The sequence below is a fragment of the Aulonocara stuartgranti genome, assembly GCF_965226115.1.
Source record: "Aulonocara stuartgranti genome assembly, chromosome: 9".
Taxonomy (NCBI): domain Eukaryota; kingdom Metazoa; phylum Chordata; class Actinopteri; order Cichliformes; family Cichlidae; genus Aulonocara; species Aulonocara stuartgranti.
This window is the reverse complement of record NC_138960.1, coordinates 24,556,888-24,582,500: the sequence shown is the minus strand read 5'-3', so window position 1 is coordinate 24,582,500 and position 25,613 is coordinate 24,556,888. Positions and strand designations below refer to the sequence as shown.

Sequence of the window (25,613 nt, the reverse complement as noted above, 5' to 3'; positions counted from 1 at the left end):
CATGCATGCTGTATTCTTTAATAACTAAACAATAAATCACAAAAACAACTTGAAACTAAAAATATCACTGTGACCTCTAACTCTAGGTTTGCTCTAGTCTTCTGTTCTATGGACTGAGTCTGAATGTAGGAATGTTTATCTCACACAGTTGATCTTTGCTGTTGTTGAAATTCCTGCAAACTTGTGCGGTATGACTCTAATTCAGCACTTTGGAAGGAGGATATGTCAAGCGTGTTTCCTACTCTTTGGAGGTACCGCTTGCTTTGTGGTCCTTGCTGTGCCAAAAGGTATCTTCCCGATCTGAAATCTATTGTTATGATTTAAAGAAAAAGTCACTCGAGGGCTGAGTTTTCCATGTGATTTTCTACTGTTGCGTGATTTTCTACTGTTGCCCTATCAGATCTTTCCGTGGTGGTAACAGTCTTAGCTGTGCTCGGGAAATTTTCTGCCACTGCTTCTTTCAGCACAGCCTACGTTTATACAGCAGAATTATACCCCAGAGTTTTAAGGTAACGTCACTCACCAGCAGTGATTCTGGTAACAGCAAGATTTTCTTTTCTTTGTGTTTGTTTTAGTACATAATCTTACAGTGAATTTTACAGCAACAAGTTCTGCTAAGTGTCGGTTTGATTGATTTTTCGAGCTAATCAGTAAAATGTAAAGCATTGCAAAAATCACCCCAGTTTATGTTTGTGCAGGCATAATGGCGTAGGTCTGAACTCCATGTGTGCTTGAGTTGCGGGTATAATCGCACCACTGATCAGGCAACTGGAAAGCTACCATCCCATCATCCCAATGCTAGTATATGGCATTGTCCCTGTTGTTGCTGGATGTTTCTCTTTCCTGCTGCCTGAAACCCTCAATGTTGAATTTCCAGATCACACTGAAGTAAGATAAATGCACTATCAGTAAGTGTGTTTCTTCTTTTTTTGACTTAGAAACCCAGTGAATGAAGCAAAGGGAGACGGATATTGTGCTGAAGAAGTTGAAGAACACAAGCTATAATTTTTATTGAAACCATAATGGGACTAAGTATAAATTTGTTATGTTAAAAACTGAAATGTACAGTGTATTAAGTGGCTGATTATTAGTTATTGAAAGAGAATTTCTCAGTTTTTATATTAACTTCTAAAAGTGTACAAAAAATGGATATAGCCATATATTTAGTTATGTTTTTGTGTTACAACAAACATGCTGAGATCCATACACATCATTTACAGACAGAGGAATTGGGCTAAAAGTTAACAGTGTCTGTAATCAGAGCAGTTTTCCACAGATTGCGTAACTTATCTCAGTTGTCTGCATGTACAGAAGTATTTTTTTCTATGTTTTTGTCTCTTGCACTAAGGTGAAACCTTTTTTTTTTAATGCAAAGTATTTTGTTAAATGCACTGGATAAATAAAATATTGCAAGTTACCGCCTGGTGTTTTGAGTGATGTGTCACCTACTACGATAAAGTGAAGTGGGAAGGAAGTGAGAGGACTGTTTTTACAGCCTTTGGTTGTATTGGTTTAAATATTAATTAGATGTATTTGTGGAGGTAAGAGCTGGGGATGCAACGCTTCAATGAGGAGGCTCTGCTGCCAGGTAGAAATTTAGACAAATCCCAAAACCAGAGGAGAGTCAAGATTTTGGTTTTATTTGGTTTCTTTTTGCTCTTTCCGTGCTCGTGTAAAATTTAATGCAGTTTTATTTTCATTCAAATGTTATGTCACAGAGCTAATCACAGTTATAGTGAACAGAATCATTATGGCACCTTTAAATGTAATTTATGAGCACTCAGGAAGGAGAATGGAGCACCGACAATTCAGCAGTAATGGAAAGTGAAGGAACGTGTCTTCTTTATTATGATCTGTACAGACATAATAATCCTAATGCATTTGCCTTTTCATAGTTTGTATTACCGATATAAAACAAGAACAACAAAAAAGTCCTAAGTGTTATTGCTTTTATGCAATAATAATAAAATCAAGCTAATTTCTGATTTATTTTTTTATCGCACTTTAAACAGTTTCTTAATTTAATGTTAATCTGTTTAATTCTTTGCATTTTACAACAGTATTTACAAGAATTATTTTTAAAAGCTGTAAAGTTATTTTGTAAATTCACTTTTAAGTTAAAGTGCATTTACATGTGTGAGTATGTACAGGCCCTGCCCAGTTTCTAAATTTAGTTACCTATCGTTGCAATTAAGTTGTAGGTTATGTCTCGGCACGCTATCATTCATTAACAAGAAGCACATGAACACACTGCAAAGCTTGGACAGGATGGCCTCAAACACAGATTCTGTGCCTTCACCGTCTCATCTGAGCTGAGGATAGAAAGAGAGCCCAATTTTATAATAATCAATCAATGGAATTAGTCAAACATTCATAAAATCAAAATGCCTTGTGGTACTTACATGTCTACTGACTGCTCATGCCTCAGATTCATCATGCACCAAATCAGCTGCATTCTTCAAAAGCCATCGATCCTTGTGTTGAGCGTGTCCAAATCCCTCATCGTAATTCCCCTTTCGTCTGAACAGTTGTTGGTAGTGAAATATGCAGTAGAACTCACCGTTTAAAGGCGCGTAACTGTACATGCTATAAATGAGCACAAGGTTTGTCAGTCATTGTTCAAAATAAAGAGAGTAGTGGGGACAGTTTTTGATTAACAGTCGATGTAAACATCTTTCAGCTACTTCTTAAACATATTCTGGCATATCTCCACTTTTCTAATTAATAGTGGGAAACTTACAGGTGGTCCTAATCTGTACATTGAATCAAATTAGCAATTGCTATGTTATCTGCATCACATATTGGACTAAATAAAATGTTTCAAAGATGAAATGTTTGGTGGCAAATGATAACGTTTAACTGCAAATGTCTATCTATCTATCTATTCTAGTAAGTTCTTATTTTGTGTTGTTTGTAGCCTTAGCTTTGCTAGTAGTTTTATCCTGTAGCCTATATTTTAGTAGTAACCATTTGCCAAGTGGTTCAAGTTAACTCTCAGCTTTGTGAACGGGAGATGAGAGAGAAAAAGGAAAGTCTAAAAGATGCCGACTATAAGAGCACATGAACAAAGATCAGTTAATCACCATCAGTGACACAGAGCAGATTGATATATATGATGTAGCATGCAAAACAGGGCTAAAGTCTTTAAGTTTTCTAAAATTTCACAAATTCTACATTAGCACACAAAAAACAGATTTAATCTATCTTTCTTTATTTTTTTGACGACTTTTTAACCTGACAAAGTCGAACTGAACGGAGTTCATTGCTTAGTAATGATGCAAATGGTGAAAAACATCATTTGTAGCATGTTAAGCTCCACTATATTTACAAAAAATTGTTGTTTGATCACAAACCAACAGTCTTATCAGCACAGGCTAAATATGGAAAAAATTCACAGGGCCACTAAGAAGACTTTCTAACACCCCCCCCCCCCCGGCCTGTTTGTGGCTCAACTGCTGTGAGCTCGTTTTTTTTTTCCTCATTCCCTAGAGGCTTGTTGAATGAGGATTTGGGGGAAAACAGTCTGTTGTATATTTACAGTTTATGCATCAGAAGACATTTAATAAAATACATTTCCCTGACATAGTTTTCAGAGATATGTGCAGACATTGCAGTTAAGATAACAAACACTGGAAATATGGGAAAGTCTTTGTGTTTGTTTCTTTTATTTTTTGCTTGCCTGGTTTGTGTGCAGTTGCATTTTGGCCAAGTTTTTACATGCTGCAGCATCACATATCTGCAGATCACAAAATACGTGAGTATCCAGTTTTAACATTCATAGTTTAGTATGTTTTTTTTTAAATATTTCAATTTAGTAATACATATTAGATATGTTAGATATTTACATATCTAACATATCTACTTACAGTTATAAAGTTATAAAGCTGGAAAGTTATATATATAAACAATATAAAGTTTTTAAAAAAGGACAAAGACACTAATCCATCAGACAAGAGGAATCACTGATTAATGTTGCAGGTTTTTTGTATAAGTCCAACATCCCACCTTAATTTTTTCTTGCAATGTTTGCAGCAGAAGCACGCTTTGTGAAAAAAGTATTTGTCTGCAGTTATTTTTTCCATCTGATAGACTGGCTTCAGACATGCTGAGCACATCTCTCGAGAAGCCGGTTGAAACTGAAGAAAAAAAAACAAGACTGACCTTAGTGGAAATGTTTTTTTGGTTTTTTTTTTAAACCAAAAGCATTTATAGTAAACCACAGTGAAATGAGAAGTGAAAATCAAATATATATTTTGATTATAATGCAAATCAAAGACAGTTTTTAAGATCAAAATAGATACAAAAGCAAAAACACAAACTTTAAGCCTTATAATTGATCTCTTTTCATACACAGTCATATATGTGACAGCTTTCACATAACGAACAGGTAAAACGCTGCCAATGTGCTCCTATTCAGGCACCGATTTATCAGTCTGATTGATTGGCAGCTTCACTTCTGGGTCTGTGGTGACCTGAATTGTAGATGGACTGATTATGACATGCCTTGTGGACGATGTCACTGTTTCTGTCTGAGAGTTGACCACAGTGGAGGTCCTGGAAGTTTAAAACTTTGTTCCGGATCCTTCGGTCTTCTCATGTTTGTCGGTGACTGGTTTTGTTCCTGTGACACAGTCTGTCTGAACCTCGAGCGTGCTGAGCTGTCGAGGACTGAGTGGGATGGAGGTGGATTGTTTCTGACCTTCTTTTCGTGGGTCATTTCTGTTTTGAGCAGGGCTGTTGCATATCAGCGTCTTTGTCGTCCGAAAAGTCTCCTCCAACTTTTGGCTCTGCTGACACGTCGGGCAGATCAAAGCTTCTGGTGGTGCCAGGTCGGTTTTATTTGTCTTTCTAGCTGCTGATTGGATAGTGATAAACGCAGGTGAAGGTGGAGGATTCGACTGAGGTTTCCCAGAGGCTTCATCAGTGCTCGCATCTTGCCTTGCTGAATTAGTTGTGTTTCCCTGCATGGTAGCACTTTTCAGTGATTTTGTTCTGCTTGACCCAATGCTAATTTTATTATCACCGCCAGAGGATGGGGATCCTTGTATAACCCCAAAGGATTCTTTGAACAGACGTGATAAGCCAGCAATATCTGAGTCAGATTTCAGTGTAGAGACGGCATAAAGTGCCTTCTTTATGGCTTCCTCTACATCGAGGATTCTTGCTAAAGTCTCCTCTTTAAGAGTCGTGATTTCCACACTCGCTCGCTCAAGATCTCCAAAAACGTGTGCCATCGATGACTTGTTTTCAGCGCTTTCTCTTGATACTGGCAACCTTTCGTCTTTGTTGTCAGCTCTGACCTTGTTTTGTTTCTTTTTGTTAGAGCTGACAACCCAATCGGGGACGTTCTCAAAAACTCTCCTCAGAGACCTTACATCAACCTCACTTGTGTCTTTTTCAATTTCTTCAACTCGGCTCAGAAAGCTCTGCAGTTCCCGCTGTTTTCGTAAGTTGTCAAATATTTCCATTGCTGCTGGTATGTTCCCTCTCACGATCTCATCCATGTGAACTGACAGTCGCTGTCGGCGCTCGTCGTCAGTCTCAGTTCGCCCTTTCTTTTCCCTCATCTCGACTTTGCTTTCTTGCTTCTTGATTTCTTTCTCATGCTTGTCTCGACTGTCAGTGGTTTCTCCACAGGTGTCACATGATTGATTGCTTGTAATTTCTGCCACATCTGGATCCACATGTGCAAGAACAGACATTTCTTTATTTCCAGCCACTGGTTTCAGGTTTTTGTTGTCTGGTTGGGGGATTTTCAGTCTTTTGGGCTTTACAGGGGCAGTCTTTGTCTTTTTACCTCCAAATTTCTCAAATGCATCATGGAAATCTATGTGACTTTCATCTGCTTCACTCGTATCACTTTTGGCTGCTAAATCCTGGGTTCTTTTCTCCTCTGCCTTGATATCAGAATTATTTTGGGTTGACTCGTTATTGCTTTGTTTCTCCTTCAGATGTTCTGGTTTAGGTGGAATGGCTGGTTTTGGACCAGTAGGCTTTTTGCTTTTCTCTAAAATGAATCTCGTTGTTGGGTTACTCTGGGTTTCGTTTTGGTGTGGAGGCTCTGGATTTGCTGCAGTTGCCTCTTGTTTCACTGATATTTGACTTGCTTCATTTTCAGTCACAGTGAAAAGCTCGTCAGCACTGGTCGTTTGAATAGACACCACATCCACGTGTTGAGCTTTTTCTCTGTGAGGCTTTGAAGAGTTTCTGTATATCATAGCTGCTTTAAAATCTCCTCTTGTGACATTAACGTTAGATCTTTCTAAAGATTGCAAAGCTGCTTTAATTTTACCATGAAAAACAACTTCCTCATCCTCCTGTTGTGCAGGACTTGTTTCCAAACTTTGTGTAGTGACCATAGGAGTTTCTAAAGGTTGTTTCTGCGCCCCCCTTGCACCTTCCTGACCTTTGTTGCTGCACGATTCAGGAGTGTGTGTTTCCTCAGGAGTAGCATCTTTGTGGCTTGTTTCTATATTTTTGTGCTGGTAATCTGTTTTCTGTGCTGAGGTGAAGTTTTCTTGAGGAAATTCTTCTTCTACTCTTGAGCGTTTCACAGTATCTGCTGTAACCGAGGGAAAGAGCTCCTCAGATGATTTCTGAATAATAGTCTTTTGCTTTTCTTGTGATGACTGATGCAGTGCAGTTTGGAGGTTAGAGATCTCTTCATTCTGATCTACCACCTTGACTAATTGAGCTTCGTGGGCACCAAGCTCGTGATCTTGTTTCTCAAACTTTTCATAGGACTCCTGCGTCGCAACTTTGGGACATGCTTGCTCTTGTGCTTCATCAGTGCATTCACTGCTTGTACTATTTTCCTGCACATGAGACAATACCCCAGAACTGCATTCTGTAGAGACATTTTGACCTGCGTATATATTTTTGTGGATCTTTTTCTTTGCTTGGTGTTGACTTGGGTCTCCAGAGAACATGCTTTTAAGCCTCTTTACATCCACGGGTACCCACTCAGTAGTTTCCTGCACTTGATCACTTTCCTTTTCATGAAGAACTTCCTGTCCAGCCATAGTTTGGTTTTCAGGAAGTTCTTGAACTGCTTCTTCAGTCTGAAGACTTTTTAAATACTCAAAATCTCCCTTTTCAATGCAGCTTTTGAATAGTTTTACACTCCCCTTTACTTTCCCTTCAGGTGTTATTGATCCTGGGCATGTTTGTTCTTGAGAGAGTTCAAGTAGATCACCTTGGACTGACTTAGTAGCAATTTTTATTTCTTTATGGCCTTTTTTACTCATGTCACCCCTTTCCAGCTCTGATTGATCACATTCAGCACATTTTGGAGGGACGAAGCTCTTCACATCCTTCTCATTATGGTATTTGTAGAGGGAGTAAACAATGACTTTGGCACAGTTGTTGTCATCCTCTTGGATTACCACTCCTTTTCTCAGAGAGTTATCTTGATTGAGAATATCCTCAACAAGCTGAACCACACTGGCAGTTCTGAACTCCGTGTCCTTGTTCGCATTGAACTGATGTTGTTGAACAGGTGCCGTCACCGCCGTGGTCTCGATATCCCCTTTGCTGTCCTCCTTTAGGTAAGTGACCTGAGGTTTTAGGTTTACCCGTGGTAGCAGCTGGAGTATGAAGTTTTGGGCACCGCCTTCAGCCACCTCGTCATGTTTTATCTCAGGCCCACTCTCTGATAGTGTAAACTTAGCTTTTTTAGCAATCATTGTCTCATTGACCTCAATGATAAAGCCAAACGATTGGATGACTCTAATCTGGTAGAGGAAATTCAGCGTTTCCTTGATGTTCTCCACCATTGTCTCAATTTCATCCTCGTTCTGACGTCTAATTTTGTCAAATGGCATTGATTCAAAAAGATGGGTTCTGTTTTTAACATTGGTGGTCGTGTTGTCCTCACTTGCACCGCTACCGCTTGTGATTTGAGTTTTTGATGTATGCACAACGGAGGGCTCTCTTTGTATGTTGGTGGAGATAAAGGGGTTGTTTTGAAAAAGAGCTGCCCTTGTTTTAATAATTTCATCATTCTTTTCCAAATCGGATAAGCTTATAGACTCCTCTTCAAAGAGTGCTTCCTCAGTGGAAAACTCATCATTACATGAGAAGTCGCGTTCAGTTCTTTGACTGACATGAGGACATGGTTGTTCACGGGGCTCTGTTGCTAAATCATTGCTTGTGCTTTCATTTTTTCTGTGTATACTCTCACTGCAAGCCATTTCAAATAGCTTTTTTTGTTTTTGGACTTCCTTTGTCTCATCCCCGTTAATAGAAACCTTTCCCTGGATTTTACCCAGATTTGGCCCAGACATGTTCACAGACTGACTCTCAAATATCCTTCTGGTAGCCTGAACGTCTAGTCTGACCGTCTCTTCCTCACACTCTCTGTCAGTGTCTGGACTAATACCAAGAGATTTTTCAGCTTCCATAACCTCTTTAGCACTTTCTGCACGAGGCGTTTCTTTTGTTTCCTCCAGAACAGCCAGCGTTTTACTAAAATCACATTGTTTCTCACGTCCCCCTTCCATGTGCATCTTGGGGGTGTAGTGAGACACTTTGTTACTCGAGCCACAGTTCTCAAATATCAAGCGTTTCGAAAGGACCTCTCCCTCGTATCCAGTTACGTCAGCTGTCATCCTCTCTGAGCTCAAAACTTCAGCAAGCTCTTCATCTACAACATCATCCAGCATCTTCACCTCTGGATGGGTGTGCTTCAGGAGACGCCTCAGTTCACATTTCTGCCTCTGTTGATATAACATTTCTTTGGAAAGCTGGGGCAGATTAGGTTGCGGAGAATTTGTCCTACAGCTTTCTTCTAATTCTGGCTGATGTCTTGCTGAAGGAGGTAATGGTAAATCCTCTTTTTCTTGGACACTTGAGTCTTCTGACATCTTAGAAGAACAAAGGAATGTTTCTTACTGTTTCATCCATTCAGAGAAATTCATGCTCAAGAGCAGTCACACCTACTCACAGGAATGAGAGCCATGCCAGGTGATTTGTTTTCCTCATGCCACGTGTTAGCTGCTTAGCTGAACTCCAAAGCAACCAGCAAGTACAACCACAAATGCAACCACAAAATGAGTAAAAAATAAAAGCGTGAGGAAGTCTGTGAAGGGAATCTGTTTCTTTATTTTGCAGGTAAGCAGCATATTTTGGATTTTTGAGCCAAAGGGAACACGATACTGCTCGCTGTGCAAATCCAGTGTGCACAGAACAATGTGCATCAATCACAACATCATGCAACACCACAGTGACATTGCACTTTACCTTGATTTGGTTTACTCTTTTCCCAGACTCACGTGACACTTTTCGTTCCTGCAAAGAAATAATAATAATTAAAAGAATTATTGTTTGGCTGCTGCCAGAAATTCACTTATCAATAATTAATTTATGATATATTATGATGACATATAGATACCAAACTTCAATGTGTAGCTGAAAATCTACACTATAAAGGCTGGTGGAATAAACCTTTAACTCTTTATTTTCATTGCCAAAAAAAATTTTGATTTTTTTTTTTTTACCTTGCATAAAAATCTCTGAGATAATTCTTTCAGTGTGTAAACTTTAAACAAGTTTACTTTCTATAGTTAACGGTGAACTAAAAAGAAGGGGAGATGTGACATGTACCAATTTTACAGGACTGTTTGCTGATTCCTTGGTTCCCGCTTTGGACAGATAGAGAGCTGATATTGCTTTCACCGAGACAGAAAGTTTCTCCTTGGTTTGGACAAAAGAGCTGTCTCTGAAGTCTGCAGCTGACCTCCTCTTTTCATCTGCAGAGACATCAGACACGGGAGCTTTAATGTTAAATTTTGTTATGGCTCTGTTAAGAAGTCAAACTGATCAGGGTTGTCTCGTGACATTTTCATCATCGACACGCAGCCAGATTGGAAATAAGTCGTGGCTCGTTTAACAACATACGGCTGACATCTGTGTTATTAACAAACGGCTCGTGCTATTTGTTAATAACACAGGTCCCAATTCGGGGTCCAGCACTTTCGAAGCTGATATTAACAGCTGTCATGTGGCCGAGTTATAAATGTACCGCTTGTTGTGGAGCAGGAGAGATACCCGACTCTGCTGACACGCATACTAGTTAAAACAGGCAAGTCACTGCAACAACGGTTGACTAAGCATCGAAGTTCAAAGGTAAACAGACGTGTCTCAAAGCTGTTTATGAAAGTACAGATACTTTATGAAATCATGAGTCCACAAGCTGGAAAACACTGCAAAAAAGGCTCTGCGACCAAAGAAGAAGAAACATAAAACTCATTGCAGTATCAGTTAACTAATTTTACTAATAGCTACTAATATTTCAGATTTGGGCAACTGTTAAAAATGTGAATAATAGCCATTAGTTTTCAGCTTCTACCATACATACTGTATTAAGCTTCTTTAAGTGCATGTGCCACTCCTTTCATTCAAAAATACAAATCTTTACTCACAGAAGAAGAAATATTCCCAGTTCCTTTCTCCCTATCTTCTTGGTTTCTTCCAAACTTTAGTTGTCTGTTGGTTTGTGTCGTGTCATGGAGCCTCTGCCACTCGCTCCTTCTTTCTGTCCCATTCCTCTCCCATAAACAGCTGACCCTTTCACCCTCCTGCACTTATTCTGGTCTTGTAGCACACCAGCTATTTCTGTCCGGTTGTGGAGTGGCTTACTATTCCTACACCAAGTTGAGTCATCCAAAGCTTTGACCGAACTCGCTGAAGACAGCTCTCCAAGGCACGTCTAACATCTTTGTTTATTTTTGTTATGTTTTTGTGCCCAAAGATGTTTCTTTCAGAACAAATTTTTGAAAGAGCCACATGTTTATTTGCTTTCTGATATTTTCATCTTAAGCTGAATCGTCTTCAGCAGTTTGTTATTTGACCCTGAATTTATAGAACCAAACCATATTCATCATAGTTCACTGTTTACTCATTACCTAAATCAAGGCGCAGTATTTCCCGGTTTTATCAGCCGGTCTTTTACCTGGAAGCTTGCACTTTGAAGCTCGCTGTAGCTGCTTTCATTATTGCAACGTGTAATTTATGACATGAACTCGCGTTGTTTGTTTATGTTGCTACTCACGTATCCCTAATCAAACTGTAAAAAGTTTAAATCCGAGCTCTGCTGATAACTACTCAATAAAGAGATAGTCCTTTAATCTTAGAAAAGTGAAACTATTGTTCTGAATGCTTTAAAAAAACATTAATTTTGTCCGTTTCTTTAACATGATAGCAGGCAGGGTAATATGATATTCCGGCTGACACAACCAAAGCTTTGCTGAGCTAGAAAGAAGATACTCACCAGCTTGAGATGCTGCAATTTTTTCAAAATCAATACCCCCTATTGTTCTTTTCCTCTCTGGCCAGTGCTGATTTACTACCTATAGAGAGAAACAATAAAACATCACTGCTGCTAAGTAAACTCATTGTGCATCATAGTTTCTATGTGTCAATACAGTTGCAGGAAAAATCTAAGCATTACTAGAAAAAATATGCTATTACATGAATGAGAAAGAAGTAAGGATTCATTAGACCTAAGGCAGGTCAAGAACCACTGAAGTGTGTGATGGATGAGCCGATCTTTTGTGAAACAAGTGCTCAAAACGATGTTCAAAATGATTTTTCTCACAAACAGCTGAAAACACCTTATTAACTATTAAGCAAACGGGAAAATGAAGTGTTTTCAGTGTGTGTGGTAGTTCTTGGCAAGGGAAACGCTGTGCAGCTAGGAGAGAGAATGGATTCCACCAAATGTTGGGAAATTCTAAATGCGTGTGTCTTTTTCTTCTTCTTCTTCTTTTGGCTGCTCCTTTTAGGGTTCTCACCGTCTCTCTAACATCTTTCTGCATCTCATCCTTCACTGTATCCATGAATCTTTGGTGGGGTCTTCTGCACATGTCCAAACCATCTCAGCCTTGTCTCCCTAACTTGTTTCCAAAATGCTTAACCTATCCACCAATGAAAGTCTTAGCATCTTCAGTTTTGCCAGCTCCAGTTTTTTCCCACTACCACTCTGTAAACCTTCTTTTCCACTCTTGCTACTATCTTTCTGTCACAAATGACCCCTGCCACTCATCTCCACACAAAAGATCACTCCAAAAGTTCCAGCTTCAATTTCTTAAAGTATTTAGCGGCAGCATAATACTGAAAGTGAAAAGGTGGTGGTGCAAAATACTTCAAGATGACTGAAGCTGGAATTTCTGGAGCGAAATCAATGAAAGCTTTGTTTATGCATCTTTGCACTTCAAGAAAGAAGAAAGGAATATTTGCTGTATTTACAAATATATAAAAACCCTGATATTTTTCACACATGCTTTCATCGGTAAATATTTGAATTTTTTACCCTTTAAACTAACTGTGGGTCTATTAGGGAATCTTAAAGTAATAATGAGGTTGTATTTACCTTTCGAGTTACACGATCATCCTTCACATCAGTTTTATCAGCGCATGTTTCCATTCCCTGTTCCTCCACAGCGATCTGTACATCCTCAACCTCTCCGTTCATCTTTGACACGTCTGTCGTGTAACTTGATGTAAAGTCTGCAGCTCTAAGGCTGGTCTTTGCGTTGTTTTTAAGAGAGGCCTTTGACTCAAACAGAGCTCTCAAGGCCTCTATGGACCCTGTGCTGCTTTTAAGGCTGCTCATTGATTTGCTGCGGGTCAAATTGGTTTTGGCTCGAGACTTTTCCTTCTCACTGTTTTTCCTCATCAGAGACTCCAGATGAGTCTCTTTACTTTCCAGTCGAGATGGCGTTATCTGAAAAGGATACACAAGGGAGGGAAGTGTGTGTGTAAATCCAGCTGCAGTGATTATTCTTTTTCCTGCTATGCCATTGATGCTTTTCATTAATTGGACAAACAGCTAAAAAAATCAGAAGTTACCTCCTTTAGCACCTGGTTTGGCTTTCTGTCATCGTTATCTACTGAGGGTCCTTGAATGGATTTGTTCCCTTTCACAGCAGTTTGATATCTGTCACAAACACAAACACCACATTAATGATTTGATGTCACTAATGACCTACAAGTAGCTTAGAGGGGTGCACAGATACAGAGAGACTGATGCTTTTTTTTTTTTTTTACCTGGCCACCAATTGGGACACTGACGTCGTCTTGTCCCGCAGCCCCGCATCCGTCCAGACTGGCTTATCACATGACGAGCTGAGGCTCTTCAGCGATTGGGTACGCCTAATATTGCTCTTCCATTCCATGATCAGGTCACGGGTGCACACAGTTTGGATAAATCGCCTAGAATACAGACGCATAATCAATAACATTTGATTATGTTTACATTTCAAGTCCCATAACAAGCATTTATCTTCACTTCATTCAGCTCCACTAACTCACAGGTATGAAATGCCTTGACATCAATAATGCATAGCTCTCAGGGAGTGAGAGAGAAGGATTTGGACGTGTGCCTTTCAATTTAACAGCGATGCAGAGTGCAGCAACTGCTCGATGTAAAGACACGAACTCGAGTTTGATGAAAGCAAGATGACGGCGTAAGTAAAGGAAGTTTTGAGAAGAATAGTTACCTTACAGATGTCGGTCAGTGTCTGCTCTCTGGGAAAATCAAAACACTTCCGCAGCATCACAAGACCTGCACACGGTATAAAGGCTCTGCGAGCAAAGTCCTTTTTCTTCCTCATTACCTTCGACTGTAAAATGTTCGATGAGTAGCAAACAGGGTGTACTCTAAATCCACTGACGTTATAAATTAGGAAAACTTTTATCCTGCAATCCTCATTTTGCTCTGCTATTGCATTGTGTTGTGGCTCCTGTGCTCTCAGGGGAATCATTGATGTTGGATTTCAGATTAGCCCTCTGATGTAATTGTGTGATCTTTGAGCAGCAGTACTCTCTCTATTAAGTAAAAATTAGATGTACTTTATTGATCCTGAGGGCGCCTGGGCCATTACAGCAGCAATGTGGACAAAGGAGAAGCATAGAAGGCATTATTAAATCAAAGGAATTATGATGATACTCATCTTTCATGCTGACAGAGCGACCTGGTTACAGATTTACAGATTTATTGCTATGTGAGAGTAGCAGTAGTATTGTGACTGTCCAAAGTTTGCACTGTTGTGTTCAACTGAAATTTTCTTAAGCAAAATAGAGAATCAGGAAGGAAGAACAATAAGTTAGATACAAAAAACAAAAACATTAAAAAAAATTCACATGTGTGCAGAATTCCTAACGTTAACACACCATTAAAGCAGTTTGGCTGTTCATGGAAACGGCTCATTATGAGGTTATGAGGCCCTTATACTTTAACTGTGAACAGTTATGCTTGTTGAAGACAGGCCAGTGTGTAGATGTGAATGTATGCAAATCAGCGTGGATCCGAAGTGGGCCAGACTAGTGAAATCCCCCCTTTCTGTCACTGCAAGCAAGTTTAATGCGTTTAATCCCCGAAGTGCATTCTCAACTTAGTTTTTCAAGAATTGCTCTTGTGGTAAAGGAAATAAGTCTTTGAGCACTACGCTTGGAAATGTAAGAAATAAATGTGTAGCTCATTGATCAGACTGACGTATATTTCTAAAACATGTTTGTGTTAATTCACAAAAAGAATTTTTTTTTATAGATAGTGAAGGAAAGGGAAATTTTCTGTCATTTAGTTATCGATTAATTACTGTGGTGTCGTATGAATGGCCAGGTAGAGACGTTTAAAAACTGTAAAGCTGTAAAAATACAGTAAAAATTCCAAAGTTGATCCAAAGCCATCCAGTGGGCCAGATTGGAGTCTTTGCCAGGGTCAGTTCTGCCCCCCCGGCCTTATGTTTGACACCCCTGATTTAAATAATTTTAAGGAACTTTTTAAGCATTTACACCGTTGTCATTTAAAAGAAACATTATTTATAAAATTAATTTATAAAAAGTCATTAACTTTGTAAAAACCTCTTTGGAGGCCCCATTTACAAGGCTCTTATTTTAAATCAGATTCCAAGTTGCTGACTTTCCTTTGGTTTTAGGAAGCCAAGGGAGGAACAAGTGTTGAGTAAATGTGTCTCCACCCAAGAATTCCAAGAGCTCCTGACCCCAAAGTGTCAAATGAGAGAAGGAGGAATCTTGCTGACAGCATCAATAGTAACGCAGGACCCCCCAACCAGAATTCACTGCCACACGCTGCATTATAATGTCTGTGAAATGTGTACGCAGACTGCCAACCTGTGAATAAAGCCCATATAAACCACTGCTGGCTTTTCCTACAGCCATAGCCACAGTGTGTATGCAGACACAGCAACTCCCCATCCCCCTCATGTTAAATAATGCGCAATTTTTGATAACTGTGCCATCTTATGGTGAGATATATTTACTGCAGTAAATCCATACGGGTTAAGTAATGTGTTTAAAGCTGCATTTAAGGTATTGATTTTTTTTGGCCACTTGGGGGCAGTGAAACAACCTGAACATTTACATATTATGGCTAATTTATTATTTGCTGTTTTTCTGTATTTTTGTGAGTCTGCGCTGTGAAACACAGAGCAGTTACATTTTCCGTCCACCTATATAGTTAAAATATACACAAATTGTTTTGATTTTTAAGGTAATCTGACTGCAGACACGTCTTTTAAAAAATAATTTAATTGTATTGAATTAAGATCTTCTAGTGTGTAAAATTTAATTTGAATGTGGTGGTATTTAGATTCTTACCCGATCTGAGCACATTTTTCGTGTGTCTTTTTTAATTAATTAATTAAATAAATTATTGATTCATTACCTCCATTTCACCAAGTAGATGTTATAGACAATGGAAGCTTTTGTCAGAGCGCACAATTCATATTCCCCCTCTTTAGTCTTGCTTTCTGCTAATCAGTCTTCAAACAAAGAGAGAGCAACAGCAGCAGCACACACCCCTGGGGCAAAACTGTGAGAATCAGCCTGGTTGTCTCTCCCCCCCGCCCTCCCCCTCTGACTACAGCCCTCATCCCTCCCATCTAAAACCCACTCCTGTCTCTGAGGCACCAGGGAGATGAAAGGGAATATGCAATGCGCCGCCTTTGACTGCGAACTGTGCGGCGTTATTAGGGGAAGTTTACTGGCCTTGTCTGCGTTTTAAACACACTTGCTTACATCAGGCAAGTGTTTACAGGGAGGTTCCGTGGTTGATTGGTTGGTGGGAGCCTTTTAGTACATGCACATTACACTCCGTGTCTGATCCGGGGCTGCAGAGAGCACCAGCAGACGCACACTGATCTCTCTCTTACTTACTGTCCTTTCTCACTGTGCACAAGCAACTAGGAGAAGAAGCTCGGCCATATTTCAACCCGATAACATTCGTAGACCAGCAGAGGGCGCAAAAGACCACCGACAGGCACAGCTGTGTATGTTTCTCAGCCACATTCGGGTTATGTGGGAACATTACAGTGAGGCTATTCAAGGCCAAACTAGGTTATTGCAGTGCACCAAAATAACTCACAACATACAGCAGCGAGAACAGACAGCAGAGAGCTGTGGAAGATAAGGTCAGCGCTGCTCAATAAATTACGTCGTGCATGAAAGTATTTAAAATAAATAAATAAAAATCCCAGACAGTGAAATTCATTTAGATGCAGGGTAACTCTTCGTGTACCAGACAAATACTCCCCTAGTCAGGCGTTACCTCACTTAAACCTGCTGCAGTCGTGCATTTCTGATGGGCCCTGTCTGCATCACAGAGGAGCCAGACTGTGGTGTTTGCTCAGAGGCTCGTGCACGAGAGTGACACACGCGCGCGCGCGCGCAAAGACACATCACGCACCTCATATGGCCAGCTGTCATGAGTTTGGATAATATGCATGCATTGTGACACAGCGTGTGTGCGTGACTCAGTACTGGCCTGTGTGCGCGTGTGTGTATGTGAGTCATGCTGCCGCTACTAGTGATACTGCCCAACATGTAATTGAGGTAATCTAGCTGCTGTTCATTCAGAGTATTCATGACATATGTGGAAAAAAAAACAGGCTTAAAAGATTAATTATTAATCATTAAAAATTAAACAAGTAATTATTGTTACCACAAGCTTCTGCTAAGCAGTGTGCTGCACCTTGGATTATTTCTTTAAACACACATTCTTTCAGATCATTTTTTGGCACATGTTGGGATATCTTATTTATTCAACAGTCATTTCTTGGCCAGATCACTTTGATGCCAGTAGGAAGCCCAATTAGTTAAAAAAAAAAAAGTCCCATCTGTAGTTTAGATCTCAGTCTTCCTTTTAGACTCAGACCACCCTTGAAGAGGCTGAAACAGACAGCTACAAAGAGAGGTAACTTTAGTTTGCTGGTTTTTCTCTCGCGGTCAAACAATGATGCTGTGTTGTTTTGGTAGTTTTACATTTTCCGTGGCTTTCGTGTTTAACTTGTTTGTTCTGGCTTTTAGGCTAAAGGTGACTGCGTCGGGCTATATGAGTGCATTTCTTCTGTGCAGTATGCAATCAAAAGTCTCTGGATTAAATGTAGTAAATGCAACACATTCAGATCACTTTGATTTCTTTTTTCTTTCATTTTAATCTCATGCAATAACTTAGTTTGCTCAGTGTGTTACTGGCTTTCCTAACATTCAGACATTTGAGACAGAAATCCAACATTTCTAACGAGCTATACAGCACAGATTTGTCAGCATCTTTGAAACACATCTGCTCCGCCGCAATATGCATTCTTGTGCGTTCATCTGTTCTTCATGATGTGTTTTTGACGTAAGAGCAAATGTTCTGTGTGTGCATCCAAAACAGAAGTATTCACACAGAGAAAGAGAGAGCAGATGATGGTTTCCGGATCGTGCTGCCAAATGTGTAAAAGACGTGGAGGATGCACTGTGTGATGATTTGGCTAAAAAATAAGAAATGCAAGATTCATTTTTGTACTAACATGACACTTCTAATCTAATGTTTCACGTATAGTGCTGTCAACCTTTAATAAATGAGATTAGTCATTGATCCAAAATGCTGCAGAGAGAGTAGTGTCAGGGACTAGAAAGGGAGAGCACATTTCTCCCATATTGGCTTCTCTTCATTGGCACCCTGTTAAATAAGAATCACATGTAAAATCCTTCACCCCTCATACAAGGTCTTAAATAATCAGACCCCATCTTATCTTAAAGACCTTGTAGTACCATATCAACCCAATAAAGCACTTTGCTATCAGACTGCAAGCTTACTTGTGGTTCCTAGAGTATTTAAAAGTAGAATGGGCGGCAGAGTCTTCAGCTGTTAGGCCCCTCTTCTGTGGAACTGGCTCCCAGTTTGGATTCGGGGAAACAGACACCCTCTCTACTTTTAAGAATAGACTTAAAACTTTCCCTTTTGATAAAGCATATCATTACAGCTAGATTAGGTGACCCTGGACCCTCCCTAAGTTATGTTGCAATAGGTTTAGGCAGTTGGGGGCTTCCCCTTTCTTGTTCACTCACTATATGTTTACACCCTCTCTGCATTCAATCATTAGTTATTATTAATCTCCGGCTCTCTTCCACAGCATGTCTTTTGTTCTGTCTTCTTCACCTCACCCCCAACCTGTCATGGTAGATCGTTTTCCTCCCTGAGCCTGGTTCTTCTCCAGGATCCTTCCTGTTTAAAGGAAGTTTTTCCTTCCCGCTGTCGTCAAGTGCTTGCTCTTATGGGGTCCTTTGATTGTTGGGCTTTTCTCTGAATTATTTTGTCTCTGCCTTACAATATAAAACAAATATAACTGACCTTGTTCTGCCGATTCATGTACATGACTAATTGTGCACTCTGGATCGTTTTCTTGGGCCTGTGAAAGCACAGGTAGAAAAGTCACACAAGCACAAATCAAAAATGACTGTTTTTTCCCCCCCTTTTACACTGATCACATATTCATAAGCAACACCAGCACCTGACAATTAGGTTTCGTCTTTCATTTTTTGACTTGATTGATAGTGAAACTTAGCCTACTGCAGTTTGCAAAGTTGTTGCCACAGACAGGTTTACGCTGAAGAATGGGCGGAGTGTTGAAAACACTACAGCGGAACTGATTTGTCAGAGTTTCGTGGAATATATACACTCAGCATATAATGAAATTTATATTGGTAATGATTACGATGCTGGAAACATATTAGAAGACAAAGCATCATGAAAAGAACTTTATAATATTAATGTCTGTGTCAGTAATAAGAAATTCCCTCTATAGATTATGTCAACTGCTTTTGTGATGTTTTGATTCCACATTTGAGCATCTTTGTCGGTTTGTCTGCCACTGACTAGTTCCTTCATTCTTCTCTCAGTAAAGAAAGTGAGGGGGAGGAAGAGAGAGGGACTGCAGGAGAAAGAATGAAAGAAGCAAGATAAAGGTGTATATATTTATTCTTCAGCTGAGTCACAAATCAAAGGGAGAGCTGGAGAGGAGCCGAGGCTTAAAAGAAATCTTATTTTAATGCAAGTGGAAACATCAATACCGATCTGCGGCTGCTGAGTTTACATTACATTTTTACAGTTTGAGTCTTAGTTATTTATGTGCTTCTTATTAGGCAAAGTGAAAAACTATTTAAAAAACAAAACATAAAGAGCTTAAAAAGCTTTTGTCCGCCATAATTGCAAGGAGCTTGTAGTAGGAGTCGATGCAGTCACTGATAATATTTCTGCTTCTGCGGAGAAACAGTACAGGATAAACACGATTTTCTTCTGTTGCCAGAGAAACTCCACACGTGTTTTTTCTTGTACATAATGGATTCTAACTATGTGTAGCAGTTTATTCAGGCAAGCATCATGTTTTGGAGAACGGTGAAGGAAAGAGAACAAAAATAAAACTGAGAGTTACCAGAGTATTTCACAGATGATTTGTTTCCAGTGCCTCAGGACCTAAGTGGGAATCTATGTGTCATTAGGAAAGTCTTTCCAGTGCTGAAAAGACAAAAAAACAAAACAAAAAAAAAGTTCAGGGACAGGCTGTCAGCTTCTACCGACACATGGCTATGATTTGCAGGAGCACTCAACCCCCTCCCTCCTCCCCACCCTTTCCAAAGGAGAACATGAGCAGTGCTAAGAAGCAGCACATTGTGTTTGCGTTCCCTGCCCCTGTCCTGCATGTTTTCCTGCAGGTGTGTAAGCCAGCGTGTTGTGCTTGAGAGAAAACGTGCGTCAGTACAGCTGAGTGGGAGTGACTATAACCTTTTTTTTCCCCTGTCCCTGAACAAAACCCCGCCTATTTCAGTGTGCCCGCGCACATGGGTAGTGCCGAGCCCGCGTGCGTGTGTTTTGTGTGTCAGCAAGAGTGTATGTTTCACACGTGTGACCACTGTGGAGGAGCCTGGTGCTCTAAGCTGCTTTGCAGAGCTTAGGAGGGCAGGCGCTTGCTGGCTACTCAAAGGGCTGTGCTTGCTACATGCCTGGAGGGGGTGACGGCATAGCTGAGCACTGGAGCATGGTGCCCAGGGTTTCACATAACAATGCTGGGTCAGGGGCAGCCCACAGAGGCCCTGCACTGAACTGTACATGGCCACAAACATAGCTCTTGTTCAGCAGTCGGAGAAAGTGGCAGCAATTTATCAGTTAATGAAAGTCAAAGTACTTCCTGCTCTTTGGTGCATTGGTAGCAAAGTACTACTTTTTAATCACAAATGATGTCTTTTCACAGCGTGTGATAAATGTGATATCGTTGGTGGTATTTTGCTGCTCATATCTGATGAAGCAGGTAAAAACTGCACAGTTTGCACTGCTCTACATCTTGAGTTAGTGCAGATGTACTTTATGCACACACAAACACATAAACACAAACGGACAGCACGCATGCAAACATGTACGCATGCAGTGTACACTTTTACTGGGAGCATGGAGTCCTGCAGGACTTCATGTTCGCTGCTGTTGATAACACACACACACACACACACACACACACACACACACACACACACACACACACACACACACACACACACACACACACACACACACACACACTTTTTCTGCCTCTCCCTAGATTCAGTTCATGTGGGGAGCTGGAATATCAGGTTTCCTGTCTGTGTGCACAGTTTGTACTTGCAGCGTCACCTTTGCTCCTCCTCCGTCAGCACAAGGCAGCACTGCATCGGGGCACTCTATGCAACTCTCCAAGGATATGGCAACCAAACCACTGGCGGGCCCTGTCACCAGTGGGAATAAAGGGTTGCCAGGAGATAATTATCACAGGGAGTTAAAACGGGCCTTTGTATGCATTTGGATAATTGGTTGCATATGAAGAACAATGAATCCTAAAAGTGTTTAATGAGTTTTTATTGGTCAGTGCTGCTGGGCTTTTGCTGGCCAGAGTATTTTGGGGCTTTGTGTGTGGTTCATTCATGGTTTCATTCTGTAAAAATGTGCAATTGTTGTTTCTGCGCATTCCCCTCTTCTGCGGAACCCCAGACGACCCTCCGGTGGCGCCAGTCGAGGCTGGGCCCTGTGAAAGAGGATGGGAAAGAGGAGGAGGAAGACAGGAGACACGAGTATGAGGGAAATGAAATATATTAGGACAATAGAGTATATTAGGAAGCTGGAAAAAAGAAGACACATAAGTGCTTAATACTACAGCACAAAATTTCAATACTAGGAAGGAAAATCAAGATGCATCTGTTTGGTTCCCTTCTAGTTTCTGAGAAATGAATTGCTCCTGTGTGTACGCTCGCTTTTATCTAATAAGCCAGTCCCGAAGTTAGTTATTGTTAGTTAAGCAATCAGCTGCACCGGGAAAGACTTCTGTGGTTTGACTGTGGGCCCAGTGGAGCCTTGCCTTTTGAAATACGATCCTGCACGAGAGACGTCACACGGCGCAGCTCCTGGAATGTCCTGCGTAGACTGAACAAACACAAACAGAGGCCTGCTGTAATCTCTTATCTCTGCCTGTGACACTTTGCACTGCAATACCATTAAATAGGCAGATATCTCAGAGAAGCTGCATTATTGATCTTTTATAGCTGGAGAGGATCATATTATCTGCATATGCAGGGAGGTTTTGTGATGACACGTGACACTCGTCCTTTTAGCAGTTCTTTTACACTTTATATACAGTCACTGGTCATGACCAGATATGTAATTTCATTCTTATATACAGTTATAAAGTCATCTGCACCAGTTTTGTCTTTGTTTATGAAGCATTTGAAAACTCTTCTTTTTTTTTTTTTAGAATTTGACAAATAATATCTCCTGTTTATGTCTCCGTTTATGTCATCAATCTTTGATTTATTTTTGGGAAAACTGTGATAATTTTAACAGAAACCTTGAGTTACATGGATTTGGAGAATGGTGACATAATGAGGACTGTTGGTCATGATGTCACGGCCTTTGCTGCAGAGATCTTTTGAAGGATTGTGTAACTGCACATGCAGAATCCTTCTGTCTCACATATGTTGCTTCTTTATCCTATTTGCACTCGTATCACGAGCCTATGAAATTATAGGACCTCTCACGTATAACAACAAGTGGAATCGAGGTCTTTAGTAAACAGTTAACGGTCTCGGTTAAAAAAAACAAACAAATATTACAATGCTCAAAAGCTTTGATCTAAAACCCATTCTACACAATGCTATTCATGCTGTTTTGTTGTGGTTGGATTTGCTGCAGCACTTCCTTCAGGATCTGTCTTGGTCATACCAACCCTCTCCACTGGAGGCACTGTCCCACAGGCTCTCTGCACAGTCCTTGCTCATGAAGGGCAAGATGCTGTATACAAGATACTGTAAACATGATGCCATCATATTGAATGTCACCCAACTATTGCAGTGTATGCTCTCATTTTATGTGCATGTTTTAATGACTGAAAGAACAATAATGTGTAGCAAAGCTTAAGAGGTCTTATTTTTTTGCACAGGAGAATAATAGAGGAAACAAAATGTAAATTCAACAAAATGCAAAATGCTGCATATATAATCCAAAACGTGTCCACAGATTGGCAACTGGGTTGCCTTTTCTATTGTGATTAATACTGCATCTGACCTCAGGTTGTCCACTCGGACATGTGACGCTTTGAAACTGCACATGCAGAATCCTCCCCTGTTACACAAGGCAATCACCAGATCTGTGCATGTGTTTGTGTGCGAGAGTGTTTTGAGGGCTTGGGAGCACATGACCAGTACAGATATGATTAATTACTGCAGCTTGAATGGACATTCAGACAGAAAATGGACTTTATTTGCACATCTGTGTGTACTGAGATAAAACTCCTCTTTACACATTAACACACCCAGTTTATATCAAAGTTTAACATTTACTCTCAGGGCAGCTTTTTTAATACTTGCCTCATCCTTATACTCACCTTTTTCTCCTGATTTATTTCTCATATTTAAATCACGCAATCTGAGGGTTTATCTCACAATCTTTTATTTCATATTAATAGTCAGCCTCCAAGGCTGATTATTAATATGCTCCTGGGATATTAGCGGGCTGCAGTGTAATTAAAGCACTGCAAAATCCAGCCTTAATTCATGACTTCTTGTGTGTTTGTGTTTTTTGTATATTTTTTGCATTAGATTGCATAGGATCGACTCCATGGTCACTACTATGCAAAACTACTAGTATTTTATGCAATCTTTTATGCAATCTCCTTTATGCAATCAGTTTGCATATTGTTTATGTTTTGAGAGTTAAAGCATAAAATAATCATGCTGAAAAGGTAATGTGACTCGGGACACGTCTTCCTTTGGTTGAAATCATGCACAAAGATGTCAGAGAGTCAGACATAAAGACGTCATTGTTGTTGCTTCAGTCAGCAGAGGGAAGTTGGAGAAAAGATGACAGACTGTTGGTTGTGTGTAGTCTTGCTGAGCTCTGGCTGTATGTCCCTCGACTGCCGCTCTCTTTTTCTCTCCCTCTCTCCACACACCTCCGCACCATACTCTCTCTCTCCTGAGGCACGACTCTGGTCACCGTGGATATTAATACACTGCTCTGCCACTGAGTGTGCTCAGCACAGAAGTGAAAATATCTGACAGGCACTATTTATAGACCCTGCAGGCGGACAGGCAAAATCCACAGCAACACGATCCAGCCTATTCTGGAGTCGTGTTCCACAGAAATCGCCTCAGCAGAAAGGAGCTGCAAAGCCTGGGGGCCGGGAGCACAACTTGGCCATGGTGGGGTTTTTCTTTTGTTATAGAACGGTGGTGGCAGTTATGGGTGGGGAAAGCTGTTGTGGAGTGTACAAATGAAAGTGACACATTTGACTGTAAAGAAAAACAAAAAAAGTGAAAATGCACGCGCATTCACAGGTGTGTACTTTTGCTTGCTTCTGTGCCATTGCCGTGAAGTTGTGCAGACATTCATACAACCTTGGTGAGGATTTACACAATGTACAGGATGCACGTGTTAATGATGAGGACTGTGTGTGTTCCAGCTCATGCTATTTGGCTCACATTTCGATGTTACGCATTATTAAAGATGAATCACACACACCAGCAGCATGAGAGTGTAATCTGAGGCAGGTCAGCTTGGTGGACAGATCTGCTTCAGGCATCCTGTGTCATCCTGAGAATTGGGACACAAGTGGAGAGGCGAGATAGATGAATAATGAAAAGCAACTTGGGTGCATGTTGTCCTCTGTCACCTCCCTGATTATGCAAATCTGAGAAAGAAAGCGCTAATACACAGGGACTGAGGAGAGGTACAGTATCTCCTTCTCTTCTCAGATCTACTGTGGAGACCTGCGCAAGGCTGATCTAGCCTCTTTCATCACCTGTGACATTTTAATAAGAGGTTCTTATGATGAGCCTGCAGCTCTGTCCCAATAAAACTATTTTATTTTTTCTAATTGGGAATCTTTTCATTTCAAAACATCACCATGCTAATCGTGTGGCTGCTAGACAGTACCTGCACTCTATTGTACCAAGGCTCCCTGCAGCTGCCTCGGGATAGTTTGAGCGTCATACCCAAGCACAGAGTGAGGAGATTTTCTCCTCTTATCTCCCTAGAACAGGAGACAACAGAGGAGAACTCACAGAACATCTTTTTTTCTTGCAGCTGAGGTACTCTGAAATGTTAGTCATCATGAAACATGGGAATCTTTATGATGCATATATGTGATTGTGAGACACTGACTCTCTAATTGCACTCTGTCTAATGATGGGTAATTTCTGTCTTTCTGCAAGCGCTTTCAAGTCTGTCTTTACCTCAGATTTTTCCAGACTCTCTCTGCGGCTGAGGATTCAGTGCACTGTGGGCTTAACTCAAATCTCCAAAAATGTACAGATTGATTGATAACGTACAGAAATGTATTGTTTCAGAGGATGAAACCATATGACTGGCGACTGCACTGACATCGACTGCCACCGGGGGTTGGTGTTTAAGGTTCTCAGTGACACGCTTTAAACACTATTTTGCAGATATGTCAATATGCTCTGTATCTAATAGTTTTCTTACTCTCTGCATATAAAAACTTTAAAACTCATATACTGTATATAAAAGATGGAAGTGGCCCCATTCAGGTCATCCATCATGTTTGAAGCCTCCAGATGTGACCCTCACCATGTTTCTTTTTCTTTCTTTTTTTTTTTATAGCCAAACATGTCCATATGTTGAGAAGAGGCTAATGCTGCAAATTATTAGGAATATTAGCACAGGCTAGCTAGCTTGATAATTCACTATTATATTTAATAGCATAATTTTTTCCCCCACTTATCCAGTCCAGTTATTCCAGTTATCATAAGGCAGAGCTGGAAACACTCCAACAGTCAATTTAAAGTCAGTT

General features: G+C 40.4%; 1 protein-coding gene and 1 pseudogene across 4 annotated transcripts in view; one reads left to right on the top strand and one right to left on the bottom strand.

Moving 5' to 3' along the window:
- Positions 1 to 953, top strand: part of LOC309714602 (solute carrier family 22 member 13-like) — an 8,960-nt pseudogene extending 8,007 nt beyond the window's left edge. The window contains exons 3-6 of the transcript in view: positions 98 to 188; positions 401 to 509; positions 699 to 888; positions 939 to 953. The product of the transcript in view is annotated as a solute carrier family 22 member 13-like (transcript). The remainder of the gene's footprint in view (positions 1 to 97; positions 189 to 400; positions 510 to 698; positions 889 to 938) is intronic.
- Positions 954 to 1,283: 330 nt separating this feature from the next.
- Positions 1,284 to 13,551, bottom strand: LOC309714107 (xin actin-binding repeat-containing protein 1). Of its 3 annotated transcripts, none has more exons than XM_082546262.1 (10): positions 13,500 to 13,551; positions 13,048 to 13,212; positions 12,850 to 12,937; positions 12,371 to 12,724; positions 11,270 to 11,348; positions 9,604 to 9,749; positions 9,241 to 9,288; positions 4,006 to 4,136; positions 2,403 to 2,586; positions 1,284 to 2,307 (listed from the first exon to the last, which is right to left on the bottom strand). In XM_082546262.1, the coding sequence occupies exons 2-9, from the start codon at positions 13,173 to 13,175 to the stop codon at positions 2,418 to 2,420; spliced, it is 1,143 nt and encodes a 380-aa protein (XP_082402388.1). In that variant the 5' UTR covers positions 13,176 to 13,212; positions 13,500 to 13,551; the 3' UTR covers positions 1,284 to 2,307; positions 2,403 to 2,417. The 3 variants fall into 3 exon arrangements, with proteins under 3 accessions (XP_082402388.1, XP_082402387.1, XP_082402386.1); XM_082546261.1 differs by having other exon boundaries at positions 1,286 to 2,312; XM_082546260.1 differs by lacking the exons at positions 1,284 to 2,307; positions 2,403 to 2,586; positions 4,006 to 4,136 and adding an exon at positions 4,146 to 8,864.
- Between the last annotated feature and the right edge of the window lie 12,062 nt (positions 13,552 to 25,613).

Excerpts from the sequence above, each read along its gene's own strand:
- LOC309714107 (XM_082546260.1), bottom strand. The coding sequence starts at position 13,175 with ATGGAATGGAAGAGCAATATTAGGCGTACCCAATCGCTGAAGAGCCTC. Across the intron at positions 11,349-12,370 it reads ATGATCGTGTAACTCGAAAG|GTAGTAAATCAGCACTGGCC; the intron begins GTAAATACAACC and ends TTCTCTCTATAG. Across the intron at positions 9,750-11,269 it reads AATTGCAGCATCTCAAGCTG|ATGAAAAGAGGAGGTCAGCT; the intron begins GTGAGTATCTTC and ends ATGTCTCTGCAG.